The sequence below is a fragment of the Venturia canescens genome, chromosome 3, assembly GCF_019457755.1.
Source record: "Venturia canescens isolate UGA chromosome 3, ASM1945775v1, whole genome shotgun sequence".
In the NCBI taxonomy this organism is placed as follows: domain Eukaryota; kingdom Metazoa; phylum Arthropoda; class Insecta; order Hymenoptera; family Ichneumonidae; genus Venturia; species Venturia canescens.
The window spans coordinates 4,427,089-4,453,122 of record NC_057423.1 but is presented as its reverse complement, the minus strand read 5'-3'; the positions used below and the strand labels follow the sequence as shown (position 1 = coordinate 4,453,122).

The window sequence follows — 26,034 nt, the reverse complement described above, 5'->3', positions numbered from 1 at the left end:
TTGAGCAGAGATAATTATCATACTTGTACTTGAAACGCGCAGTTCCAAGCGCGGTGAAAAAGGACAAATGTTAATTGGAGGAAGAAGCAATGTTTCGTACGATTTGCACTGGATTTTTCTGATTTACTGAATTCGTTTAAAGCACTTGAATTATTGAATAATTTTTTGTGTCAATGAAATTCTTCCTTGGCGATTAGGAATAAAAACAGAGATATGACGACGGAGGATTTTGTGCGAGTTTCGCATTAACAATATTCACTTCGTCGATAGCGTCATCGAGGAATTTCAATAACGTCGAGTTCACTGAAAGTGTACAAAGTTTATTGAAACAACACACACACTTGGTATCGGGTAAGAAAATACTCAACACAGAAAAAGTCATCTGTTGAATAATAAATTTCGTAAAAATGAAGAAAATTCTTTTCGCTCGATAAAAATACCTTAAAAGTACGACATTTTTTCCAACAAGATTATACAATTTGGGCAAATAAATCCAAAGAGGTACGACAAGTACGAAAATTTTCAATTTTTTCGTCATTAAATGCACCGTTGAATAGAGAGTCTGCGTCAAATCTCGATTCCGATTCGATCGGATCTCTTGACTCGATTTTAGTCTCCGTTAATACTCGGTCAAAAGCTTTAAATAATCATTTTTTTGAGAGTGAAAAAAAACATTCGCAAAGCTTCCGAAACTCGATGAGCCGCGATTCTATCATCTGGACGGATTCCTGATAAGCCACGTTTCACGAACACGTACACGGTTTTAAAAGTATACTTCGTAAAACCAATAGAAAGAAAACGTGATAGAAAATCAAGAGAGACGGTGAAGATTATATCAAAGAAAGAGATAAATAATAATTAATTATGAGATAATAATAATAACAGTAATAATAAATCTAATAATACAAAAAAGTGCAGAGGATTAAAGGAAAGGATAAAATCGTTAAAATATGTATTTGCAATTTTGGAAAAAATGTTTCTACAGCAACAATCGTTCGGACAGAATGTGAGATAAACAATGGCGAAAAATTTGCGGGAAAGGTATAAAAATGTTTTCCATTCCATGAGAGATCGTATTCCTACAAATGCCCAAAACGCAGCATGGATTCAATGTGTCGAAAAGAAAATTTCACTCTTTGATCTTTATAATGAGAATATATTTGAAATATATTAATAATATTTATTGGAGATTGATAATGCGGCGAAGAAACGTTGCAAATCCGACATTTTTGTACCTTCGGTGCAGTCACGATTCGCAAATCCACGTCGTATCTTTCAAGTCTACTTTACGTACAATATTTATGTATCGAATTTAAAAAAACGTATGTTTCGAGAAGGAAATCCGGCTCGATATAATTCGCTTAAGTTACTTTCCTCCGTCGTCGCGTTAAAGACGAAAAACTCCCTTCGTCGTTAATCGCTTCTCGATTTGGCTTCTCCGACGGTAAAGAAAAGAAAGTTTGAAAATTCACACACTAAAAGAACGACCTAATCGAGGGCGAGAGCACGCAGGTCAAGAGAGCCACCGCGCAGGCCTGGAACATCTGAATTCCGGAAATGGAGCTTGCACCGTTGCAATAATCGGAGTTACAAATGTGACACGATTCAATCGATACACTGCTCTGTGTCGCTGTGTGGGGTCCACATGGCCCATTGGCGATGTCACGCTCTTCCGGATTCGGGACGGCGCAGGATCGAACGATCACCATTTGACCGTTTTCTAGAAAAATACAAAATTTCACTCAACAAATGAACCTTTCGAAGCCCAAATTCATGCTCAAATACAGGCCACTGAAAATTTTGCGTGCACGAATTTGTGGGAGCGGTCATTACGGATGTAAACTGGAAATTCAACAATGCGAGCCAAACCCAGTCGAAGTTATTGAACGTTTGATTAGATCATTGAAGGATTCGTACACATTCAATTATTTTTCCAACAAAGCTCAGGGGGCAGAAAATTTTTAAAAAATCTCAAAAAATTCTTTCGAATGTGTTGAGGTTGAAAAAGAAATTGAAATCGTGAATTTTTCAGTTATCGATTGGAAATACGTTTTTTCCTTCGATTTTTTCGTCTTCAGAAAATGAAGTTCGACCTTCGTAGCGGCAATTTGAAAAAATGAAAAAAATCCAGCAATTTTGTCTCCCGTTCGTTGGAACTATTTTGCTTTTAAATTTCCTCTTTCGATGGTTCAACTGGATTTTGGCTCGAGTTTTAATGGTTCGTGTATAAGAGCAATTGGACGTCGTGCGCGTATTTGATTCCCAGACAAAAATAATGCCGAGGTCCGAGGCAAGTCTTTTGCGTCTCACGCTGAAGTCTCGGGCGTGGCATTGTCCTTGGGATTCACCTAAGCACGAGTTAATTATCGTAATCTTCGCTCGGCGTTATTCGTGCATCTCAGACTGTCTCAGACTCGCGTTCTCTCTGTTTTTTATGCGTGTGTAATGTGGAATAATGATGAAAAAGAGAGAGAGTGCGAATGATATGAGTCACGTCTCGAGCATCAGACTATTTTTGAATGTCTCGGTTGAATACTATTAAGTGGAAAAAGACGGATTGTCATAACGCCGCGAGGACGTGCTTAGTGAGAAAATTGACACTCGCGAAGACACGGAAAAAGACTCGTTGCTGCGTCATCGTCGGATGAAAAGATTTCTCGTTTCAACATCAAATCATCGCAAGAAGAACAAGCGATTTTATTTGTCTTTGTTGCCCTCTGAATCTCGGCTGTTCTTTGGCCATTATTTGGAATTCTTTAGAATCATTATTCATCAGAGTTCACGATTACTCGAAAACTTTGAAAGAAAAAATGTTTAAACTGCTACGAAGGAAGTTCTTCCATCGCACCATGTTTTTCTCTGGACTCGTCCCAAGAGCCTGAAATGTTGACACGTCAAGTCCGACTCTCTTATTCTCATCGAGAAATCAATTTCGTGGTTCGGTGCATTTTAGGCGCAGCACTCGGAGTTCAGTTCCGTGGCGCGTTGTGCAGCTCGAAAGTGGCGATAAAAAATGAATGACTTTCGCACAGCCAGCCCGAGGTTGAACAATTGAGTCTTCGAGTAAGTTTTCTAGTTCGTTTTACCCTCGAGAATGAGAATATGATTTTCACGGGAAATAAGCGATGCTAGTGAAAAGGAAATTGGAGCAGCGGTAAGTGAATGCGGATTCGGTATTTACCTCTTTGAACGATCTTTTTGCAAACGTTTTTCTCGTTGTATCCATAGGTATTTGGAGAAATGGTTCCGTCGCAGTCTCGTGTATGGAAGTTGCGATTGTGTTCGGTGGCGTTCATCGGATCGCCACAATCTTTGCTCATCGTCGACGTGCAGACCCAGCACTTGATGGCGGAGCCTGTGAATCAAAAGCGAATTTAAAAAATATTTGAAAAACTTGATAATTCCCAGGATTTAATAATTCACGACTGAAAACAATTCGGGCGATCGGACCAGGCTGGCCTCAGGCATGACGCTCAATCAGCAAACAACGCAGTTCTGAGGTAACAACAGGTGTCGTCGGGAGTTTGCGCGCTCAGGAAACATCAACAGGTGCACACGAGCGTGCATTTGAAAAATTCTAGCAGCAAAACCTCCACTGAAAATGGATATTTCGATCGGGGTCTCTAGAATTTCTAAACTCGTATTTCTCCCCATCGATTCGAACGGAAGTCATTTTTTATGCTCGATCCGTCGTACTGAATGGCACTGACGATAATTCATTAAATTCAATCAATCGTAATTTGAGCATTGGCATTCGCGGTGTCAGTTTCAATCGCAACAGACCATCCGCAGCTAATACTACGCCGCGATGATTAAGCTGCGTGTGTAACGAGTTCCTGAACGTATATTTATAAGCAACATATAAAACCAACGTAATAGAAGTGTTGCGCAAACGCACCTTGCGTTGTTGCTTTACGAGGCTGGCGCACGGGACTCCAATGGCCAGTTTAAAATAACTCGCTCGTACAGCGATTCCCAAGGTGCATACTCCGAGCGAGCCTACGAATATGAAAGTTTGTAGGAACGCGGGACCTGGCTGTGTCCACGCGGGCATTTGGCCCGTCGGAGATGAGCTAGCACCAGAGAATAAACAACTTTTTGTAGCGGAGAGAATGAGGGAGTTGAAAGAACCGAAGAAAACATTCGAGGCAACGCGATCGAGCGGATCGACACTCGCGATCTTAAGGCTGAGCACGTAGGAGTATTTTTACCTCGGTCATGCCTGAAGGCGCTTGTGAACGAATCGGATTACGGCATCCGATTGAAATGGAGGACCGAAAGATCCTAAAGACCGAAGGCGCGGTCCCAGAATAGCAAAAAGTTCGCTACACGAAGCTGAAGTGAAAAGAACAAGGAAGCGGTCTCACAGTCTGCGACGTAACAGGTGTCGTGAGACCCTGGGATCGTCCCCGGCTCGTCACACGCCCTCTTCAAGTGCGATAATATCCTACGAACACGGAAATGCAAACCGCACTTTATCTTTACGCTCATAGATTTGTTGTTTTTACCTCCGACACAATGGACTCGGAAATATTTTCCCGTTTGATGCGCGCAGTTTCTCACGATCAAGGTTCACGCTTAGCTGCGGCCCGCAGTTATGACTGACGGGCGTGAATCGAGTAACGAACGCTCAATATTCTTCGGCAGTATTTTATTCTTGCTATTTTATTGCGCATTGTCTAAGGAGCAAGCGATTCAGCCTCGCTTTGAGTACTCGAAGATCAAATTTTCGAGGTGACTTGCGATCGCTGGAAAAAAGCTCCGACTACGTCCTCGATTGAAAATTTGCAATAAGGATGCTTTCTTCACAAAACTCGTTTTCGAATAAATATTTTTTGCCGGTTGCCGAGTGACCGAAATCCACGATAAAACTCGTTTCAACAGCCAAAATCACCGCCAGGATTCCCACCTTTGATCGAAATACCGGAATTCCCTCTCGGATTTACGTCACTCGGTTCATAGATTCAAAAGGACGACAAAACACGCTTATTTTATTCAACAATAAGTGGTTAACCCTGGAGACATGGATATATACGCAACGTCATTATTACGCTATCCTATGTTTATTAAGGCTTTTTCCTGAAAGGGTAGCCCAGCGAGGTTGCTCATCGGCGATGAGCGCATCGCGTGCGTTTACGTAATATAACGACGCCATCAATGGATTCGTTGGTTTTGCTTGCAGCGATGATACACACACGACGAACAATCGACTCATCAACCGGTGAGCTCTTTCAAGCACATTATTACGATTGAAAAAAGCGTATCCTCGCAGTCGCGCGGCGATGGAGCATGAGTCACTCCGATCGCCATCGAAAGCGTGTGCCACTTCGCCTGGGGCTGGCACAAGCCTCGCATCAATAAATAATCGCTCTACTTTTTTGTACGGCAAAAAGTCGAACCTCAAATTACAGAAATATCCAGAGATTTCTTCTGAACTATTTTTCTTCAAACTCGTACATTTTTACGTTCGCCTTGCTCTCGTTACGCACGAGCTCCTTCGTGCGAATGCCAGGAAACATGAGACCGAGTGTACACGGAAAGGGGGACAGAAAGTTTCGTGCTCCTCATTGGCTGCTCGGAGTGTCGAGCACTTCAAATACTTATTCGATTTATCAATTTTCATACGATCGTCGTTCATTCTCATTCAGATTATTGCTAACAGTTTTGTGGAGGATGAATCTTTGGTCATTGGCTCCTTGGAACAATTTTGATGTTCTCAGTCACTCTCGGCTTCAGGTTTGTTGTTTCTCCTCAAATTATTCGGTTCCCTTGGTTTTGCGTCGTTTTTTTGTGTAGCGAAAATACTTTCTGGGTCAACTTTTTCGTTTGACCAGCACGAAAAATTTGTGGATCGATTACTAAGCTCGCTGTTGCCCGTTTATAGCGAATATTTCAAAGATCTAGAACCTAATAATTGAGGAGTTTTTTAAGCCTCCATCATTATTCGCATGCTGCGCCCATGGGAGTGTTTTTCTATACTAACCTCTGGTAATTAAATTTATTTATGAACTCTCCCCTAATCAGTGGTACAGGCGAAGAGTATTTTCGATAAAGACAGCTCATTACGCTGACATAAAGATATTTTTAAAACGTGAGCCAGCTTTAGGGAAAATGAAATGCTCGTCCGCTGCGCGCACTGATTAGAGACCTGTTACGGGCAAGACGAGTTTTGATAAAATGCGTAATTACTGCGAGAGTCTACTGAACTCAAACGACTTCGATATTTTCATTTTTCACGAATATTACAGCACGTTAGAAGTTATAAAAGAATTTTTAAGTAAAATACGTCATCGAGTCAAATATTGTCGAATGATTTATGAACGCAATAAAATTCCAGACTTTCTCAAAATTTCGAATACTTTGAGCATTGTTTTGAATATTTTTATTATTAATAATAAATAATAATATTCACGTTATCAAATCAGTGGAATTTCATCTTCAAAATGGTTTATTATTGACTGTGAATTTTTGAATTTTTGTTTTTACTTTGCTGCGAAGTCTTTAATGTTTGAAAAAACATATTTGAATCAATAAATATTGACGAGTTAATTACAACTTGGTGACATTTTTATTTAACGTCTGTGGTTTGAAAATTGAAAATCTATTCGAAGGGTACCCGAGAAGATGAGGACTCTAGCGACGTTTCAACGAATTTGATATTTTTTTATCGTTGAATTTCGACGATGCTCGCAAGCAATAAACTCGTGCAGAGCGATCGTTTGTTTTTTCTGACTTTAACGTAGGAGTTGAATGAAAAAAAAACTAATCATACAAATGAAATTTTCAATTACTCACCCGGCTGGACGTTGGCGGCAAGGGCCAAAAGAGCGAAAGCCACGCAAGCGTTGAAGTTAAGTCTTAATCCCATCTTGTTTTCTTTGGTTATTCGAGTTAACGAGGCACGAAAGCGGATGAAATAACCGATGGAAAGTGATCGAAATGAGTTGTTCCGTTGTTTCAACGTCTCGTTGAGATTAATGGAAAAAGGAAACGATCGAGAGTGCGCTATAGAGAAGACCGATCCGGACGGTGGCCGCGGCAGAACTGTGATGCTCGAGTCTTGCCGGCACAAAACTTAGCGTGCAAAGGATGCACTTCGGAAAGCTCGGATAATGACACTCCCAGCTTCCTTTGCCGGCGTACGTTATTATAACGTAGTATTCCGCAACGGAGACAGAACCAGAGGGACTCGGGCCGGGAGCGACGCAGATCGAGAAAGGGAGAGTCACGAGCCCCACCATGTACTCCCAGCTCCATTGCCCCAGAAGATTCAAGATCGCATCAGAAGTAGGAGTCAAGACGAGAACGAATAGCAAAAAAGGAGCGTACACCATTCGAATGTGATTACGCTCCAAGGCTCCCGACGAAGATACGAACCATTCGGAAGTTCAGCGATGGAGAAAGACGAACGATAACTAATGACCATATTTCCAGTGGAGATTTTTCTAGGGGAATGTTAAACAGGAGACTTCCTAGCGTTCGATAAATAAGATTCAAAATATGGTGATTATTCAAGCAAAATATAAAGAGAGGAGTGACTCATCGTCAGAGTCAACAGCAGAATACAGTACTAATTGAAATTTTATTCAAAGTAGCAAAACCGTGGAAACTCTATCCTTAAATTCTCGGAAAAATTGTAACATTTCTGGTTAAAACTGTGATATCGTGACAACTTTTTATATTATTCTCTCAGTGCGGGTGGTGTTCGATAATCAACGATTAATACTGATGGGAAAAACGGGGCTTCGCGAATGGAAATGGAGGAGAAGAGGCTGAGTGGAGGAGGAAAAATCTTTTTTTTTTCTCATCGGAGTCGCGATGCGGACAGAAGGCAATTGAGTGTTGTTCTTCAAATTACGTGGGTTGGAATTTTTTTGTTCTTCATCGACGAATTCAAAGATCGAATCCTTCCGAGCAATGCTCGGGTCAAAAAATCGTCGATGCTTGAAGCGAGACCGAATCCACTGCGTTTTAACTCGATTGTTCAGTGTCAAGATTCATGAGCTCGCTATATGAATATTTTTTTACAATAATGAGAAAAAAAAATATGTCAAAATGTTCAGATACCGAAAATATGTGAAAATTCGTGAGTCATCGAAGCAATGGGGGGACGAATCGACGAAGGGAGTTTGCCTGCTCGAGGGGGTGGAAACTGTTCCCATTTATTATTTACGCTCGTTAAATTATCTCGTCCCCCTATGTGAACTCACAAATGCGTGTATTCCTTGTCAATGCTCGTTGATGGACGAGCGATAAAAACGATGTTCAGTGGCTCCGTCTTCGTCGTAAGTCATCGGAATTCGCTACGGTGACGAAATAACGGTCGTCAATTTTGTATTCGAAGCTCGTGGTTTTTCAAAAAGATGAATTTACTGTTTATGTTATTTTACTATTCACTGAATTTATTGTTCGTTTCTGAAAATCCTAAATTCAAATTTCCAATCGGTTTTTTCACTTTTCGAGATAAAATGGCGGAGAAAATTTGGAGTTTGCGAGAATCTTTGAATTGAAGGGGAGCGCAGTTTCGAGTTTTTCGTTCAATTAAAGAGTATCTAAAAAAAGAAAACTTCAAGGCAAATTTTGAAAAATTGATCCATACTTGAAATAATTCCCAAATTAAATCGTAATTCGTACATTTTCAATACCTCATCGACACCAGCATCCGAGGACGCTGAGAAATTGAATCTTCCAGCTGCGCTCCGAGAGACGAATATTTACGTAATAACTCGTAGAAGTATCGAGTATAACTATTTATGGTGCGAGATACGGGCAACGACTTCTCCACTGGTTTATATATAAAGCTGCGAAATCATTTGTTGCACATGTGATCTCGTCTAAGGTATTGCACTCGTGGCTGCATCGGTTAATTCTGTTCGTGCTGACTGAGCTCTCGCGATTTATCGCTCGTAGCAAAATTCTCTTTTACAGCTGACATACTTTCCCTTTTCTCATATTAGTTTGCCCTGCTCCTGACGCTTGTTGTTGCCGGCCCGTGCGTTTCTCTCCACAGGCAAAGTGGAGCGAGCCGTTGATATTTTGATTCCTGAGTTCAGCCACTTGCGCCCTTTTCAGTGTCGAGCACCGACATTTCTCTTTGATACGGGCAAAGATCGCTGCGACGCATGAAACGTCAATGAAAATAAGATGCTCGAGAAGGGGCCTTAAAGTTGACGAGAAATAACATATGAGGGCGGTTTATCGGTCGTCCAGAGACGACCCAAGGCCCTCGAACGTACCGCCAAGCGCACATAAAAATGTCTACAAAATACATATACATAGAGCGACGTAACGCATCGTCTCTCTGGCCGCCGTCTTCTAACTACGGTTAATTAGGCACGTAATTTTAATTCGCTTCACTTTAAACCTCCCACTTAATTCCTCTCGATGTTTCCGAGCCCCGTCGTCGTTTTGAGCGCCGAGCGAGAGAACCGAAAGTAAAATTCGCGGCTCGTGCGTAGAAACGCCATAAATTTGAGGGGATCGATGAGAATTTTATTAAACTTCGTTCAATCGATTTTCGACGGCGGAATTCGTTTCACTGATTCTTTCATGCTGCGTCACATTTAAACAAAAAATTGGGGGGGAGTCCCCGTAAAATTTTTCCGGTCGCTGTATCACTCGAAAATTCTTTGGGTCCAAAGTCGTTCTCGAGTTTCTACAGTCGAAAGATATGCGATATCGTAAAGCAACGAAGTCCTGGATGAGCGTCCCTCGAGCACTCGCAGAGAATAATTGATTTCATGGGCGATAAAGAATTGGCGATATACGAGTACGAGGAACATTGATAGTGTTATGATTGATAAATTCAGCAAGACGAAGTGAGGCCTCAAAGTCTCGTTACGGGCGAGGAGCCGGGGATTGTGAGGGTCACAAGAAAATTTAACCCCGCGGAGCGGGCATTGCTAAATTGACTCAGGCATTTGACCCTTGCCGACGCCGCTCCACCGCGCAACGGCAAACACGTTTCACTCCACTGGAGCACCAACACAGATGCATTAATTTATTCATGCACAAAGATTCGAAGGCGACTGGGAGCTGCGGTGCGCGCTCGTGACGTTCAAATGTAGTAAAAACCAAGATGACTCTCGTCGCGTATTCCAACCCTTCTCTCTCATTCATAAGAGCGAAGGCTTAATTTCTAGCTGCGGCCAAGTCAAATGGTCTTTCCGGTTGTGCGTATGGCGAGCTCCTTCTCGCGGCTCCTCGTATTCCTCTCGTCTTCGTCATCGATCGTCGTCATCGGGTCCTCGCGCGCGCGGGTGACGACGGTTCCTCTAATGGGATAATGAGCTCGCCCGACGATAAATTACCTCGTTGATTCATCCAATTTTTCTTCGCGTTTTTCTTCAAATTACGCATATAATCTCAGTTTTCTAGATACATTTTTTATGGACGTTTTATCAAATACAGAAGCCTCAGAAAATTAGCTTCATCGGATTCTTTCTCAACGAACAGATCATTCGGCGCAGCTCATCCGATCAACATTCAATCGCGTATAAGTTCGATTCGATAAAATAGTTTATGGACCAGCCAACGAAAATGCGCTTTGTACCATCAAACAAACATTTTCCGCTAAAACGTTCGGAGTCGAATTGAGATAAAACTAGATAAATATAATTTGAGAAATAAATCGACTGTCCCGACTCGAACATTTAAAAATCATTGGTAATTGGGACTCGTGATCGAGCAACGAATAGCGCAGCTGCAACGACGATTTCGTCGGTCCACGAATAAAATTTTTTTCCAATAGCTCCAATCTTTTTGGCAGTATCGTAGAACTTAATTTAGTATTCTCTGAAGTGATAAATAACTATTCGGAAGGAATATGTGCTCAAGTAATGGAAATGAGGGGCCATGAAGTCCTGGAGAATGTGACGAAAATAATGAGTGACGCGGCGATGACGTATCGATCGGCAAGCGATGTACTCTTGTGTGATGCATTGCAGGCGTAACCGTCGCAGTATAGACACTCCAGCTTCGCTTCCGGATAAGCTTCCTTGAACGAACAGTACGTGCTCTTCTGGCTTCGTAGCACGCAACCTCGCACCGTTACGTGAACGTTTCGGTCTGAAATTATCATGCGTCTCATCAAAACACTGGGTTACAGAACATGGAAAATGTAAGTGACGAGTGTCGCCATGGGACGTTAATTTTTCATGGGTTTGAATAATCGTTCACGAAAAAGTCGAGTATTCGATTGAAAAATCGCGTTAATCGAAGCTCGCTGATTTCCGACAATCACTTGGTCAAAAACGAAATGATTTTTTATGAAAATCATTTGAGAAATAGGGCAGCTGAGTAATTGGGGAAAAAACGAATTCTACGAATGTTTTTGATCCTTTTCGTCTCGTAGGATGAAAACAGTCGACGAAAAATGTGACAAAGTGGGGGGGGGGGCGAAAATTCATTGGCAAAAAGTATCGCATCGAGTAAGAGTGGATCCAGTAAGTCGACGGAATTCAGCTATATTTGGGGCGATAAACTTTTGCATATTGCCGAGAAACAGCGTTGACCTTTTGAAAAGTGTGGAGAATAAATTATCGTGGCAAAAGGTTGGTCGAAGTCGGAATAAAAAACGAGCGAGTGAGGAAATTACTCCGAAATGAACGTCTGTCGCGAGACGATTGCATAGCTCGGTCGGCAAATAACATCAATTCAGTTTTTACGAGGTGCACCTGAGAAATGGAGATTTTCTTATCGTTTCTGGATTAGCCAAACTCCCCGAACACAGGCAGCGCACGAAATTCCTTAGAGCAGGTCGTTCGAGATCAGAAGCCACGATTCTTTCACGACGCGAAATATTTTTGTTTTGTAATTGTGAAAAAAAAGTAAAATTGAACAGAGAAGCCGTCGCGTTGAGCGCGAAATTGAGGAAATTTCGTTATCCGATTACCGAGAGAGACTTTGCATACAAAAAGCCCGTGCAAGAGTTTTATTTTTATTGCACCTAATAAAATGGTATGACCTCGACATCGGCCGGTTTTGCCTCTGAACTTTCGTGTCAATAAACATATTTTATCGATTAAGTTCATCGGTAAATTCACTGGAGATTGTTAAAAATAACGGATTCCCGTTGCGATGCCAAAACCAAGATTTCCAGTCGAACACGAATAACGATACTCCCGCCTCGAGCTCTCCAAAGCTTAGTCATCCTAACACATCGACGGTGTTGATGACTGCACAGGAGAAGGAAGGCCAGAATGGATGAATGTTGTTCGACGAATAACGACAATAATTGGTGTCAGAAGCAGCACGAAGCATGCTAGAAAAAGCGCTCTATAGAAATGACTCATGCTGTAACGAACCGGAGACAGACCACTCGATGTTGTGATAGGCACCGTATTTTCGAATCATCGTAGCTCGAGTGTCAGAATTATCAAATCTCTCAATTACGAAAAACAAACTTTCGACAAACTCAAATCACATCGTGCCATGATATTTTATCGTTGCTAACTATTAATTGAGTTTCAACTGCAGTTGGCATATCAACGAGTACATAAATTTGGTTTAATTATTAAATTTTTTCAATCATTTAAATTCATTGAAAAATTGGATTTTTGTACTTTTTTAAATTGGATTCTCTTCTGCTGTTCGGCAAGTCTTTATTTTCTTATGAAAATGTACGTTTCAGTGCCACTGGACGGTAGTCGACATTAAGGGAGCAATTGGAGGGAATTTTTCCGAATCCTTCTGAAGTTTGGCCAACAGAAACCGACAGCAAGAGATTCGTCGAGCGAGTTTTTTTTACTGGACGACCATCGTACGATAGAATTGGAGGATTTCGAGTGACGTGAACAAATAAAAGTTTCAAATACTTACAATTAATGAGGCTTTTGAGGCATATGTAAGAGTCATTTCGTGGACACGCGACGAGATCGGTGCTTATCACTGGAAAATACGGATCATTACATTGGCTCGAGTAGCTTTGGCCCGGCTCGGAGTTGCACTGATAACACCATAATTGGGCATCCCGACTGTCGCTGCCGGCTAAATGACGAAGGAACATTAAGTTAATTAGCCACAAATTTCCTGTCGTTCGTCATCGTTTTCTATTTCATTTCAAAACGTTTTTATTTTATTCTTCGAATGAGCCAGCAGGAAGTGCCAGACCATTTTCGAACTCCACTTTTCATCGGTGTGGATTCAACGAATATTCAACGGCATATTTCCTCTAAATATTTTCAATTCAAAGCCGCACTCATTCAGCGTGACACAGAGCCCAAAGAAAAAACGAACATCTGTTCAATATTCAGTATAATGAAAATGGTAAATGCAGACATTTATAGACACTAGCGATGACGAAATCGATGAGAAAAAAAAACAAGTTTTGTACACAAACAGCAAAAAACTCCTGGAAAAAGGCGTTTTTTCAGTGATCTTCGAATTTATTAACAAATGATTTATTATTTATTAACTAATACAATAAACCATGAATGATTATTCACTCAAATAACGTGATACTAAAAATAATAAAATCATTTAATTCATAAAACAATTATCAGTTACAAAAATTATTCATAAATTCAGTGACACCGATCCACATAATTCCAATAAAAATTCATCGATCACTCAAGACTTGATTTTCCAAATTCGATGTTCCAGTACTCGCCAGTTTTGAATTTGTATCAATTTAACGTGGAGTTTAGCAACATCTGAACAGCCACGTAAAAATGAATTTGACAACTTACCCACGGCAATGTACGCGAGCAGAGTAAAAATTTTCGTAAATTGCAACTCCATCGTGTGACTATGGAAGCAGCGAGTTCATGGGTAAGAAATCTCACTATCAAGCCACCTGATTCGACGAAGAGATAAGGTATCACTGACTAATGTATTCTTACGATGGACCAACTCGAGTTTCGAAAAACAGGCCGATGGGTGCTAATGCCGTGCGAAAGTGGGGGAATATTTATGTTTGTTTACTTCACACGCTTCAATGTTTGTCTCACCTTAACACTTGGAAGCATGTTCGACTATGTAGTACATGACTGGCTTTACGATCGCGTGTTCCATACAGAACAAGAACAAATTTACGAGATTTAATATGTACAGGCGATTCGAAGTCGAATCTATTCCGGAGACTTTGCTCACGTTCTTATCGTTTGAATCGCCAACAAATATTTATTGGAATATTAAACAGGAAAATCGTCTAGTGAACTGGCTGCAAATATTTTCTCGCTTTCCGGTGGAACATTTTCATCGGTAGTCAAAAATAATGAAATGAAATTTATTTTGGACGAATTCGTTATTATAATTATAATCGTTATTATAATTCACTCGGAAGACAAAAAACGTGAACTATTGCAAAACACTGGAAACATCTCGATCCAGAGTACTGAAAATCTGACTCGAAACGCCCCGCACGCCCGAGGCGGCTCACAAAATACACGCTTTTACGCCGTGAATAAAAATCCAGCGAATTTCACCAGTTTTGATGACACAAGAGCTAGACAAGATTCATTTCAGGACTATAAAATCAAATATCGCAATAGCATCAAGCTGAAGCAAGCGTCAAGTTCAATGCCCTAAGATTATACTCGAAGAAAGAAATATTTCAAGTTTGTTTTTATTCGTCGCGCAGTCGGAGGCTAATTTTCTACGGTGTAACTCCACTCCGATTTGCGAACGTTGATAAAATCCGCGACGATGGCTTGAACGTCGGTTTTTGCGGAGCAAAACGTGAAGCAGAATTGGCACTCATTTTACACGAGAAACAGCACTCACCGGATGAGTGGCATCTCCATATTCGCAGCCACATAACAGCACACCTTCTCGAGACCGTGGCAGAATGACGTGTACGCTATTTCTGTGTGCACGGCATGGAGCCAGACGTGTTTTCACACTCGATCAATCAACTTCACTGTTTTTCTTTTCGGTCAACAATTAATATTGGGTTTTGTGAATTGACGTTCACGATATCAGCACACGAATAAACGCTCATCGTTTAATTGTTCATTAATAAATCTTTATTGCTCGGTACAATAACTCGCACGACTGCGCCGAGAAACATGAAACGTTTTGTTTTCGTTGCACGTTGATGACTCGATTCTCAACCGATTCCCAATTTTCTGTTGCGCGTCCGACTCGTCGTACTTGCTTTATGAAAAGAGTCATTTGCGGCAATTTTCACCGGAAGTTTACCGGGGGAGTTGAGCGAAAATTCAGGAAATAGGCAGTGCGAGAAAGCGGTGGAAAGTTCTCTCGAAAGGGCGAGCAACCGCTGCTTCGTATCGACATTTTGGATGCAATATTTCTTGGTTATGGACGAATTCGTCGATTCTTCTGTAAGGAAAAGATTTTCCCTTGCACCGTTGTTCAGAAACCTCCTCAATGTCTGATGGGTTCGCTTTTATGGTTCTGACAAAAGGAACTTTGAATTTCTGCACCGCTCTGGAACGGTAACGGAACGATTTTGATAGATTTCGAGCCCCAGCAAAGAGAGCTCAAATAATTTTTTCAACTCTAATGAAATCGGCCGAATCGAGATGTCTTATCAAAATACAAAATCGCTGTCATTTGGTCTGGACCGTTCGCAGCGTTCTCCGCCTTTCGACAAGTTTCGCTGCCGCAACCTTTGGCTCCGTTATTCCGCATCGAAATGAGGTTGAGTTCGTTCGAAAACGGACGAATTTTGTCAGAAGTTCCCAGCATTTGACAGACATTTCATAGGCCAATCGGCAAGTGAAATCGCTGAAAAATCAAGTGTGTCGCGTTTCAATAGAACGTGGGCACTGTGATTATTAAAATGTGTACATTTATTTCGCTGGTACAGGCGATCTGGCCTCGTGTTAGCACAATTACAAAAAAAAACATCCCTTAGGAATAAAAGACTGTTGATGAAGCGTTCACGCTGCTGCCTTTCTAACGTGATTATCAAAGCGACGACAATTTATAAATCTCATTCGTTTTTGAATGATTTATCCTGTTGGTTTTGTCGTTCGAAAAGCTTTTACGACGAGCAAGCACGATGAAATCATTTTTATATCAATATACAGTATAATATTAGTAGAATATATGTGTGTATATATAATTTACGAAAATAAAGTTTATCAAACGCGATTCATCACTCGGTGTACAAAGAAGGCATAATACATTTGACGAGGAACGTTACGGTGTGTCGGTATGTTCTTATTTCAAGATTAAACCCTTTTCTCAGGTGTGTAGAAAGTAGTAAGAGGCATAAGAGCGAAGAGGAAGGGAGCGGACAGAAGGAGAGGAGCTGCGATGACGAAAAGTTGGAGGATCGAAAGGCAACTCGAGTTTCGACCTTTGTTAAAAGCGCCCATTTCTCTTGGAATTTATCATGATTATTTTTTCTCTCCATTTTCTCTTATTTTCTATTTTTTCTATTTCTCTATTCTCGATTATTTTCTCTCTCTCTCTCTCTCTCTCTCTCTCCACTCTCGCAGGTAATGTCATACGAAAGGAGGTGTGAGCCCTTCGAAGGATTGTGTCACGCACATTGTCACTTTATTCGTTTTTGGTTTCCTAACGTTTACTTGACGATACAAAATGTGGGTGCAACGGAGGTACGGAAGAGGAAAAAACACGATACCCAAAGCCAGGAAAGATCTTAAGCGCCGGGGCGGCGGGGGGGAGAGGAGTGGAGGGGCTTTGTTGAAAAAATCCCGAGTGCTGAAGGCAACGAAGTGGCTAAAGATTGCTGCAAATCGCGAGCAACAAAGCGATCGAACACGCGAGTATTCGAAATTCTCTTATTTCGCATTTCTACTCGTATAATTCAGATGAGATCTCTGAATCCCGGGGTTTATCCTCGTTACGAAATCTTCGCTATTCATAGTATTTTTTCCATCTTCATATATACTAACGAATATACACGTACTTGTTTACATATTTATATACTTTATACGATCTATACGAGTAACTGTAATGTAAAGAGCATCGAACGTTGTACACTGGAATGTGTATGGTTGCATGTATTTTTTCGTATTCGACAGAATTTTCATGCGAATTATCTGAGAGGACGTTCAAGGCCTGAGATTTAAATTCTATTTGGTAGACGGAGCTTTACTTTTATACAGAGAATGCGAGCGAAAGTTACCGCAGCGGGGGGTTCATCGGGCTTCTTATTACATGTAAATATATTTGAATGTGTATATGGAAGTATGTGTACATATAAATCCCACAGCGGAGGCGAGTTCCAAGAGGGAATATTCGTTGTCGCGCGCATCAGGGGGATGAAGAAGCTCTTTCGTTGCCGCGAGCACGCGGCTCTTTCTAGGAGTTGTGTAAATCCGTGTTTATTTTTTGCAGCGACCCACGAGCGCTCTTTTTCGGGCGTCACGCCATTTTTCCTCAATTTTATCGGTTTCTCGAGCGAAGGAAACTCGGTTACGCGCTGCTGTAGCCAAGGCTCATCAGGATCGAACCGATCAGCGGCACCATCGCCATTATCATGGTCGGTGACAGGGCGTACGAACCGTTGCACTCGTCGGTCTCACACATGTTGCAATCCACGACGACGGTGCTGCTACGATGCATTTTCGAAATCTTGTCTCGAGTCGCTTTGCACGGATCGACCTCTGCTGTTTTGGCCGTTTGACAAGTTCTCAGTGTCACCGGTTGGTTGTCAACTGCGAGACAAAAAAACCGACGTTTGTACCGGATTATTGACTTTTCGGGGCTCGTCGCCGCTAAATTCAGGTCGATTCGACTTGGGAAAACTGTTTTTTCGGTTATTGGGACTATTATGGAACGCTGCTATGTTCGCAAGTGAGAATTAATAAAAAATATTTCTTTGAAATTTTAGTTAGAAGCTAAAATTTATCGTCGCCGATTTTTTTTATCATTTACATTCTCCGTTCGGTCGTTCAATTCTCAACTCCAAAATCGTCATTTTTACTTGCATCATTGGATCGCTTCTGCCAATGAGCATTGTCGAGAAGAAATTAAATTACCCAAATAAACGATTCATTACTCATCCGAGTTATTCCGCGTCCTTTTTCTCAAGTTCTTCGACTGTTTTTTTGAATAATTCAATTAACCCCCGTAGACACTGGTGCAAATTTGCGCCCACGAAAATTTCAAGTGTCTAGAACTTCAAAACTACTTTCTTCGATTTGGCCATTCTTCCATAATAAAACTTGATTTTTCAATTTTTCTAATGATCGAAATCGATTATACTAAGGAATTTTTACCCCTGAAAAGTCTCGCTGTAAAATTAATTCCATACATTCATGGATGAAATAAAAAGTCCTGAAAAGTCGACTCCGTTTTTTATTAAAAAAAAAAAAATAATAATAACAAACCAACCAATACTTTTGCAAGCAGATCAACCATCAGTGCAGAATCAACAAACCTTTCAAATCGATTTTGACACAAGCCATTGGTGTATGCGGATCACGATGATGGCTCATTCCGTTGTTATGGTTGAAAACCTCAAACACGTTGGAGATCGGGTTGAGAGTATAATCCTCCTTCGCTCTATTGTGCCACGCTATCATTGTGTCCACGCTGCATTCGATGGGCCGTTGATCCGTTTTCTTTAGCATTTCTCCGGAGCACTCGTCGTTCGCGGTCGAGCCGACGGATTTGCACTCGTAACATCTCAGGGCGTCGGCTGTGCGCATCAGTAAATAAGAAGGAAAAGACCACCGTTAGAAAATCGTAGTTGCGAAGAAAAATGATCGATCTTAGAGGCATCTTAGAGGCATTTCAATGGCATCTTTAACGGGGAACAAAGCAACGAGAAATTCCTATAGAATTTTGTAACAAAGATGTTGAGTTATTCGACCAGTTGGACGCAGTGAAATCCCAACTTCAGAAAGCTCGTCTCCAGCAACATGAAATGGGCACTGGCGTACTTTTTCCATCGAAACGTGTGCCGGACGAATTCTCGGTGTTTCCGTTATCCCTCATAAATACATCGAAGACTAGAGAAATTGCTGCCAAGAATGCGAGCCCCGCTGCTGGCGAGAAATGATTCGCGAGACCCCGAAACACAGAGTGTCGCATATCCGCGGAGCTCTTTTCCGCTAGATTTCCGTTCGGGATGTCGCTCGTTTATTCTAATTTATGAACTATCATCGAAAATATTGCACGAAAATATCCATTGGCACCGCGAGAGCCAGAAATCTGGAGCATTTCGAAGAATTTAAGGCATTCAAATTTCATCGACTCTCCCGCAGTCCCTAGATTTCCTGATTAAATCATCTCCGAGGAATGACGAGCAATGACGAATGGAACAGAACGAATGACGATGCCAATAACAATAAATGTTTACGTTAAACCGCGGCGTTTGTACGCTCCGGAGCGAGGTCGGTGAATTATGTTAATTCGTGATAAAACTTACTACGCGATAAAAAAAGGAGTAGTACAAGGTTGAAATAAAAAGAGTGAAGGAAGAGGTGGGAGCGAGGATGACGATAAGTTAGAGCGAGGCGAGACCTTCCGTGGTCGTCGCGTTCCGTAAAGTAACTTATTCGAACGTGTCTCTCGTCCGCTGTGTTTTTCCACGGCCCAGGGAACAAGGACGGAGAGTTTGAACGTCGGCACGTCACCTCGCGTCAGTTCTTCATCGGCAATACGTGTCTAAGGGCTTTGAACGTGATGGGAAGTTGCGTGGACACGCCTATGGATATATGTACAGGATCCATGGATACAAGCTCGCGTATGTGAACCTTCGTAAAATAGTTGATGGATAGGAAAGCACGTTGCGTGCTATTTGGGTCGCCTGACGTCTCTGTGAGGCGCCAAAAGCCCTCGCGGAGCGTCGCTCCGCACCCCGCTGCCGCGCGGTGTCGAAAACTTTAACCAGCCCTCCCTCGACGCTTCGCTCCCTTCGCTGCCACATTTCTCGTCCTAAATCTTCCAATACGGATACCAACACAGACGCAACCCGCTCGTGTGCGGAGGATTCGTGATCGAAAGGCGTAACCCACATTCACTTTGACTGATTAATTGGCCGGGTTACGCCATTTTGTTTGTCCCCCTGGTTGCGACGCGAATTAATATATACAACCCCCCGGAGTTTCGTAACATTATCTCCACGAGCAACGGCTGCTTCGCTGTCACGATATTTCCGACGCTCACTAAATTCAGCCCCGAAATCCAGCGAATCAATTGAAGCGCCGCTGGGGACGTTCGACTGCGGGCTGATTCTAGATTTTCATGGTTTCCTCGGAGGCAGTGATTTTCGAAGCCTTTTGGCAAATGAGAATATTCGTTTTTTTGTGAGGGGCGCGAATGCGGCGGCGGATCCGCTGATTCGATCGTGGGATGAATATTTTAATCGGAAGCTTTTGACGCTGGCGGCGGAGCTCACAATTCTCCGCCGTCACGTTACGAAATTGCAGAAACATTACGTCGCACTTGGACGTGCTCGGTCCGCCGCCGGGCAACGGAACGGGACAAAGGAACGAGCTTGAGACCTTCCAGGCACGTATCCAGCATCGGCCTCTTTAACTTGCGCTTAACGAGACTTAATTTTTCAAAATACTCGCTCGACGCACGCGTAATATCACTACGGAAGATGCGCACATCTTGAATCGTGGGTTATCATGATTGGGAGCGACCTAGAGCGGACGACAAACACATACGGTTATTAATTTTACAGAATTTATTTTTTGGGGACGATTATCTGCGACGTCAAAAGTCACTTCGAGTTCCCTGAGATTCAGCTTTCTTAGGGGGGACGGTGGCGCTACACGGAAGCTTTTGGAGGCTTGAGAAGCCTCATCGGAAGTAAATAAATAAATAAGAAGCGCGCCTTAACGATCTTTAACGAGTTTATAAGGTGTCCGATGCCAGGGGAAAGTCATGAGGAAGAATTCGACGCCGAAGCGTCAGCAGTTTGAACGAATGAACAAACCAAGTTAAACTGTTTCGTGAAACGTTCACAGAACAGACAAATTTCCACTTATATTTCTCAATTAATTGGGGAAAAGTCTTTGCATAAGTCTGCGACGAAAAAGTCGGCTCGACGTTGGTCAACGACGTAGAAACTTTGAACAGCGGACAGCAATTTAATTAGGCAGGGAGGGAACCCCGGAAAGGTGCGTGAACGCTCCGTCGACACGCGGAGCGTCGCAGTAGCGAGTTAAGCACACGCAACACTGACAAATTACGTGTATGGATATGGGAATTCATGCCCCGTGTGTTCGTCCATCGAAAGACACCAGGTGGGCTGATACGCCAGCAGCCCAGAGGTCTTTGCCCTTAATTATCGACAATCTACGTCGAGGCTTTTTTTCTATCGCATTTAGTCCCGTCACGATTTATAACGCGGCAAGGGAAACCCGATAACGCAACGAAACACGGAAGGGAGAAATAATCCGACGGAAAAAAGGGGGTGGCGAACGGCTTTTTTTACCTCCGATCGTACGAACGTTCTTTGTTTACAATTTTCGAATCGAAGCTTCCAAGTTGAGGAATTTTTCAGGACGAAAATGATCGATCTTTTTGCATGCGACAATAAAAAACGCCCCTTTTCACATTGTCTTTTCCACGACTCTTTTTCCGTCGAAACTCAAAAAAATATTTCAAAAACCACGAATCGATTGATAGAAAAAAAACGATTTTGGGGACCAACTAAAACGTCGACGATCACCATTATTCGGCTGTTTCATTTTGAAAGAAGGTCAGAACAAAAAATTGATCGATTTTTCGACCTTCCGATTGACAAATCGATGAAATGAACTCTGAAATTTGGGACATAGCACAGAAGGAAAATTCAAGTTAAGAAAGTTGATTCAACAGATGAGAAAAAATAAATGAAAATAGAAATAGAAACACCGATAACAGTCGATATGAAAAGTTCACCTGAAGTAACTGCCAAAGCGAGCACTAGTGCGACAGCTGGTAGATAAATTTTCGATTCCATGATCGTATCTTCACGTGTCTTCACTGCGTTCGATCGAAGATTTCGTGAACCGAGGTAGCTCGACGAGTCGCTCGTACGTTGGACAAGTACGAGGATAAAACACCACAAATATGAAAAATCTTTCTGAGTCGATTTATATGTCGTCGTAAAGAACTGCTCGAGAGAGCGCACTGAGAACGATCTCGTCTCGACGGAGTCGGCGGAAGGATTGCGGGTGTCCGCTTTCGCTGGCGCGAGTTTCCTCCTTCTTCGGATTCGAAAGCGCGCCCGTACGCGATCGGGGATGAACGGGGATGGGCGTCGCTTTTATCCACTCACCACGCACAAACGTCCACACACTCGTGCGCTCCGGAACACAAACCCGTGCACGTACGCGGTCGGCCAACTGTGTTAAGGTTTCGTGCACGCTCGTATGAGTCCGCATCCACAGCTACAGCGTCGCTGTACGTGAGCGAATGTTGTTGAACGCCAATCGCCCTCCGCGCACAAAAAACTTTCGCCCCCTTTTTCCCCCTGACATAAAAGCAGTACAATCTACTCCTCGATCGTATCGCGTCAGCCTGTGACAACGGGGGTTGAAATTGTGAACGTTCCTCTTCGCCCTTCTTACTTATAGCACGCACTCCCCGAACATACCAACAACAAAAAGCACCTCACCGCGCTGCCTCCCTAAAAGACTCTCGCTACGGAATTTCTTCGTGCGTTGCGTACCGTTGACCTCGATTTTCCTGATTGCTCGAAATTGTCAATAACCTACGAGACGCCGAGGACAAAAAGCTCGCGATTTTTTTCGTCGTTTCTCACGCGCGATATTTCGGCGGGGTGGCGTTCAGACTTTTTGAATGTATATCGTGGTTTGATCTCGCGGTCGAGACTCCGAGAGCGAAATCCGAGATTGGGGCTAATTTATACGCTGCGGACGGCACAGTACAGTTCGTGCGGCTCGGCACAATTATGGGCGCGTTTGAATATTCATTCGGGAGATTATTAATAAGTAATTTGGGGCTCCGATTTCGTCGGAGGATCGGCGAGCGATCTCCTCCACGAGGCTCGTGTTTTTTCGAGCGAGCTTCTTTCGTTCGGTTCATTTTTCATTCGGAGATTACGTGCTCCGTGAAAGCACATAAGCAGAAGTTACAACGCGGCGTTAACATAAAATAACTGACATTCGTAAGATTTTCGAAGTTTACTCGTTTGGGAAATTTCGAAAGAGTTTTTCCTTTACAGTCGCGATTATTATGAGGCATTGGTCGCGAGTCAGTTGTCGACGTTTATGGCCTCGCTATTCGTATTTTGTCTCGGTGCTGCTTTCTCCGCTCGTTCTCTGCTCTGTAGAAATTTCGGTGAACGAAAACGAGGGTCGGCGGGGAGGGTGGAAGCTTGAGTTGAGCGGTTAAATCGGACGGTGGCGTCACGCGGGCGGTTGCGTCGCGATCGCTTTCTCGGCGTCTCTCGTTCCTCCTTTGTGTTCGGGGCCAGAAACGGGCGTACGTTCGCACAAACTCAACCTCCGGCGCTCCTTTTCACGTATTTACACACAGAAACGATTTTACGTCCGAGATACTAAATAGGAGAGTGTGGGAGCAACCATCGCGAGGAAAAATGTTCCAGAAAAGTCGATCAACGGGAGCTTTATCTTGTTCTCGGACTCCCCGCGGCGCGCTCCAGAAAAGACTAGCGCGAGTGGAAAAGGAAGAGGCCAAATCTACATTTATCGGCTACCTTCGCTCTCTTTTTCGATTCACGCTTCACTCATCCCACTCAGTCGGTGCTCCTTCGTTCACGGGAATCACAAATAAACTGTTTTTCAGATCACTTCAAATTTCCCGTTCCTGAAAAAAAGTGAAACGAAGGTTTGCCAGTCGATCAAGAACCTCGCCAAAATTTTATATTCAAACTTTCAGAGACGAATTTCGAAACACGTTATCACGGCTGCGTGACAGTGACGAAACTTTCGAAAGACAATACCATCAAAATTCGTGCTCGACTGCCAAAGTTCCAATCGATAAAGTTTCGATTTTGAATAAGAACTGAGTTACGGTGATTCTCGTAAAGTGTCCAAAAAATCAAATGAAGTTTCTCTCATGGAAGCTCAATATTTCAAGAAAATTCCATCCCTGCGGCGGCAAATAAAAATGATTATTGAAAAACACGTTCCAGTATCCTGAACAGTTGGAAGAAAATTGCGCAGAGGAATCTAAAATACGAAAGTATCGTTGGGCTGATTGCTCTTGGAAGAGCTAGAAAATAACTAGAATTTGAAACGTCGATGAATCGCCCGTTTCATGAGTTTTCCGTCCCGATCCCGTCGATCTTTTCGTTTGATAAAAACGGCGAGCTTTGCGCGACTGTTACCCCTCCCAATTGAGGCCGATCGTGATCATCCGACGGGGTAATAATGTCCGAGTAAATTGCCACAAGAAAATGAGGTCCGTCAATATATTCAAGCGTCAAACTGCTTCGTAAGCTCAACCCACTTTCTCTCACAGAGTCGTTCCTTTTATCACGCGAAAAGGCCGATTATTTGGCTATTTTTATCTCGTATGAGCGTAGTATCCGTTACGTTCGGGCTGTTCGACAAATCTCTCTCTTTTTTCTCATATTTAGCGATAAAAGAGAGTGGAGGACATTTGTAAACGTCCATTTCTTCGAAAACAAAAGATTTAATAATGGCGATTGATGTGTACTTTGACCATGTTTTATTCATGGGCGTGAGGTCAGGAAGGGTAACAAATAGTGAAATTTTTCTTTCTTCCTATCTCGCCTCGCAAAACTTTCTCGCGATTCATTCGTCAAGATGAGAGCCTGGGAGGGAGGGAGGTGGCTGAATAGATGAAAAAAGTATGGAATTAAATGCGAGAAGTTCGAGTGAACGCGGATTCATTAAACTTAACGTTTGTTTTGTCGTGCTCAATTTGTCTACGGTTGGCCCCTTTTTGTGACGAAACTTTGTCCAACGGCAAGGAGAAGAAGTGATTGGAAATATATAGGAGGATGAAAAAAGGGGGGAAGAGGAACGAAGAGGTTAGTCGGTGACAGGTGAGCGATGGGTTGGCTTTGCGAAAGCGCGTACCTCGGTTCAGAGACATTTTGAAAAGTTGATCAATCTCGGTGCTCATCTCCTTCTTACCGTTTCTTTCCACTCATTTTTGTTGCCGCTTTTCGCAGGGAAATAAAAAGAGTCTCGTGGAAGATAAACGATAGTTTCCAATGGAGGAAATTCGTTTTGTTCTCCGGTTGCTCCTCTCCCATGGCCACAACTTTCGGCGTTTCGTCGATCCCCGGAGCTCCGCATCAATAAATATCAATTAAATGAAAACGAAACGATATCGAGTGTGATAGAAATGGAATGTGAGACATGGAAGAATGGAGCAGCTCGTGCGACTTGACAGAATTCTGTGAACGTCCTCAAATTCACGTTTCGCCTTGTCGCCATCTCAGACTTGTCAAATCAGGACGCAAATCTCGTTGTTTTTCCTCCTCGTCGTTTATTTTTTTCGTCCCGATCGATCGGAGGAAAAGAATGACGAATCGAGGGGGTAGCAACCCCCTCCATAGAGAAGCAGGAAACGGCGAAGAAAGGAGCGAGGGATCATTTTCTTTCGGAGGCCGCACCCGCAGCCCTTCCAGCATCTCGAGTACGTACGAGCGTGCGTTTACATGCGAGCAGATTCGTCCGAGGGGCGAGCACCAGCAGGACCAAGAAACTCCGGTAATGACGAGGGGGCGACAACTCTCTTCCTCGAGGTAGACAAGGCCACGAGCGTACGAGATTGAAAGAGATGACAGGACCGCTAAATGAAGGCGAGGAATAAGACAGAGAGTATGAGAAAGCGAGCGGGAAACCAACGGCGCCAGGGCGCCAATCGACGTCGCTACAGACGCCGATGGAAAGAGACGCGATGAGCGCGGAATGAGGAAGAGAGCAAGTTCGCTATTGCGCTTTCTCGCCCACGAGACGTGCACTATCGCGCCATCCAACGAACTCGTCCTCGTCGCCGCTCCCCTTGCCCAAATCGCATTTTCGGGGCCCCAATCCAGCTCATTTTCTGCTTCCTTTTTCCCTCCGCTCCAATTTTTATTTTCATCGCTTGACTGTTTTTTATTTGACTATTTTAAAAATATTCGCAACCGTCTCCTCAACTATGCAAACTCAAAAGGAGGGGCTCCAATCCTCAAGTTCACCACTCAAG

At 43.0% G+C, this 26,034-nt stretch overlaps 3 protein-coding genes across 3 annotated transcripts; all 3 read right to left on the bottom strand.

Annotated features, from left to right (window-relative positions):
• Positions 1-304: 304 nt before the first annotated feature.
• On the bottom strand, positions 305-7,144 carry LOC122408584 (uncharacterized). The gene is made up of 3 exons (XM_043415442.1): positions 6,796-7,144; positions 3,182-3,355; positions 305-1,720 (listed from the first exon to the last, which is right to left on the bottom strand). The coding sequence occupies exons 1-3, from the start codon at positions 6,866-6,868 to the stop codon at positions 1,476-1,478; spliced, it is 492 nt and encodes a 163-aa protein (XP_043271377.1). The 5' UTR covers positions 6,869-7,144; the 3' UTR covers positions 305-1,475.
• A 3,195-nt stretch (positions 7,145-10,339) lies between these two features.
• Positions 10,340-15,580, bottom strand: LOC122408585 (uncharacterized). The gene is made up of 3 exons (XM_043415443.1): positions 13,689-15,580; positions 12,820-12,987; positions 10,340-11,067 (listed from the first exon to the last, which is right to left on the bottom strand). The coding sequence occupies exons 1-3, from the start codon at positions 13,738-13,740 to the stop codon at positions 10,832-10,834; spliced, it is 456 nt and encodes a 151-aa protein (XP_043271378.1). The 5' UTR covers positions 13,741-15,580; the 3' UTR covers positions 10,340-10,831.
• Positions 15,581-15,734: 154 nt separating this feature from the next.
• On the bottom strand, positions 15,735-22,114 carry LOC122408583 (uncharacterized). Its single transcript, XM_043415441.1, has 3 exons — positions 21,781-22,114; positions 18,320-18,580; positions 15,735-17,594 (listed from the first exon to the last, which is right to left on the bottom strand). Exons 1-3 carry the CDS (start codon positions 21,839-21,841, stop codon positions 17,353-17,355), a joined length of 564 nt encoding a protein of 187 aa, XP_043271376.1. The 5' UTR covers positions 21,842-22,114; the 3' UTR covers positions 15,735-17,352.
• Positions 22,115-26,034: the final 3,920 nt, after the last annotated feature.

Coding starts and splice junctions, on each gene's coding strand:
- LOC122408583 (XM_043415441.1), bottom strand. CDS start 21,841: ATGGAATCGAAAATTTATCTACCAGCTGTCGCACTAGTGCTCGCTTTG. Junction 18,581..21,780: donor CGCTTTGGCAGTTACTTCAG/GTGAACTTTTCA, acceptor TGATGCGCACAG/CCGACGCCCTGAGATGTTAC. Junction 17,595..18,319: donor TGTCAAAATCGATTTGAAAG/GTTTGTTGATTC, acceptor TTTGTCTCGCAG/TTGACAACCAACCGGTGACA.
- LOC122408585 (XM_043415443.1), bottom strand. CDS start 13,740: ATGGAGTTGCAATTTACGAAAATTTTTACTCTGCTCGCGTACATTGCC. Junction 12,988..13,688: donor GCTCGCGTACATTGCCGTGG/GTAAGTTGTCAA, acceptor TTCGTCATTTAG/CCGGCAGCGACAGTCGGGAT. Junction 11,068..12,819: donor CCTCAAAAGCCTCATTAATT/GTAAGTATTTGA, acceptor TGATAATTTCAG/ACCGAAACGTTCACGTAACG.
- LOC122408584 (XM_043415442.1), bottom strand. CDS start 6,868: ATGGGATTAAGACTTAACTTCAACGCTTGCGTGGCTTTCGCTCTTTTG. Junction 3,356..6,795: donor TGCCGCCAACGTCCAGCCGG/GTGAGTAATTGA, acceptor TTTGATTCACAG/GCTCCGCCATCAAGTGCTGG. Junction 1,721..3,181: donor CAAAAAGATCGTTCAAAGAG/GTAAATACCGAA, acceptor GTATTTTTCTAG/AAAACGGTCAAATGGTGATC.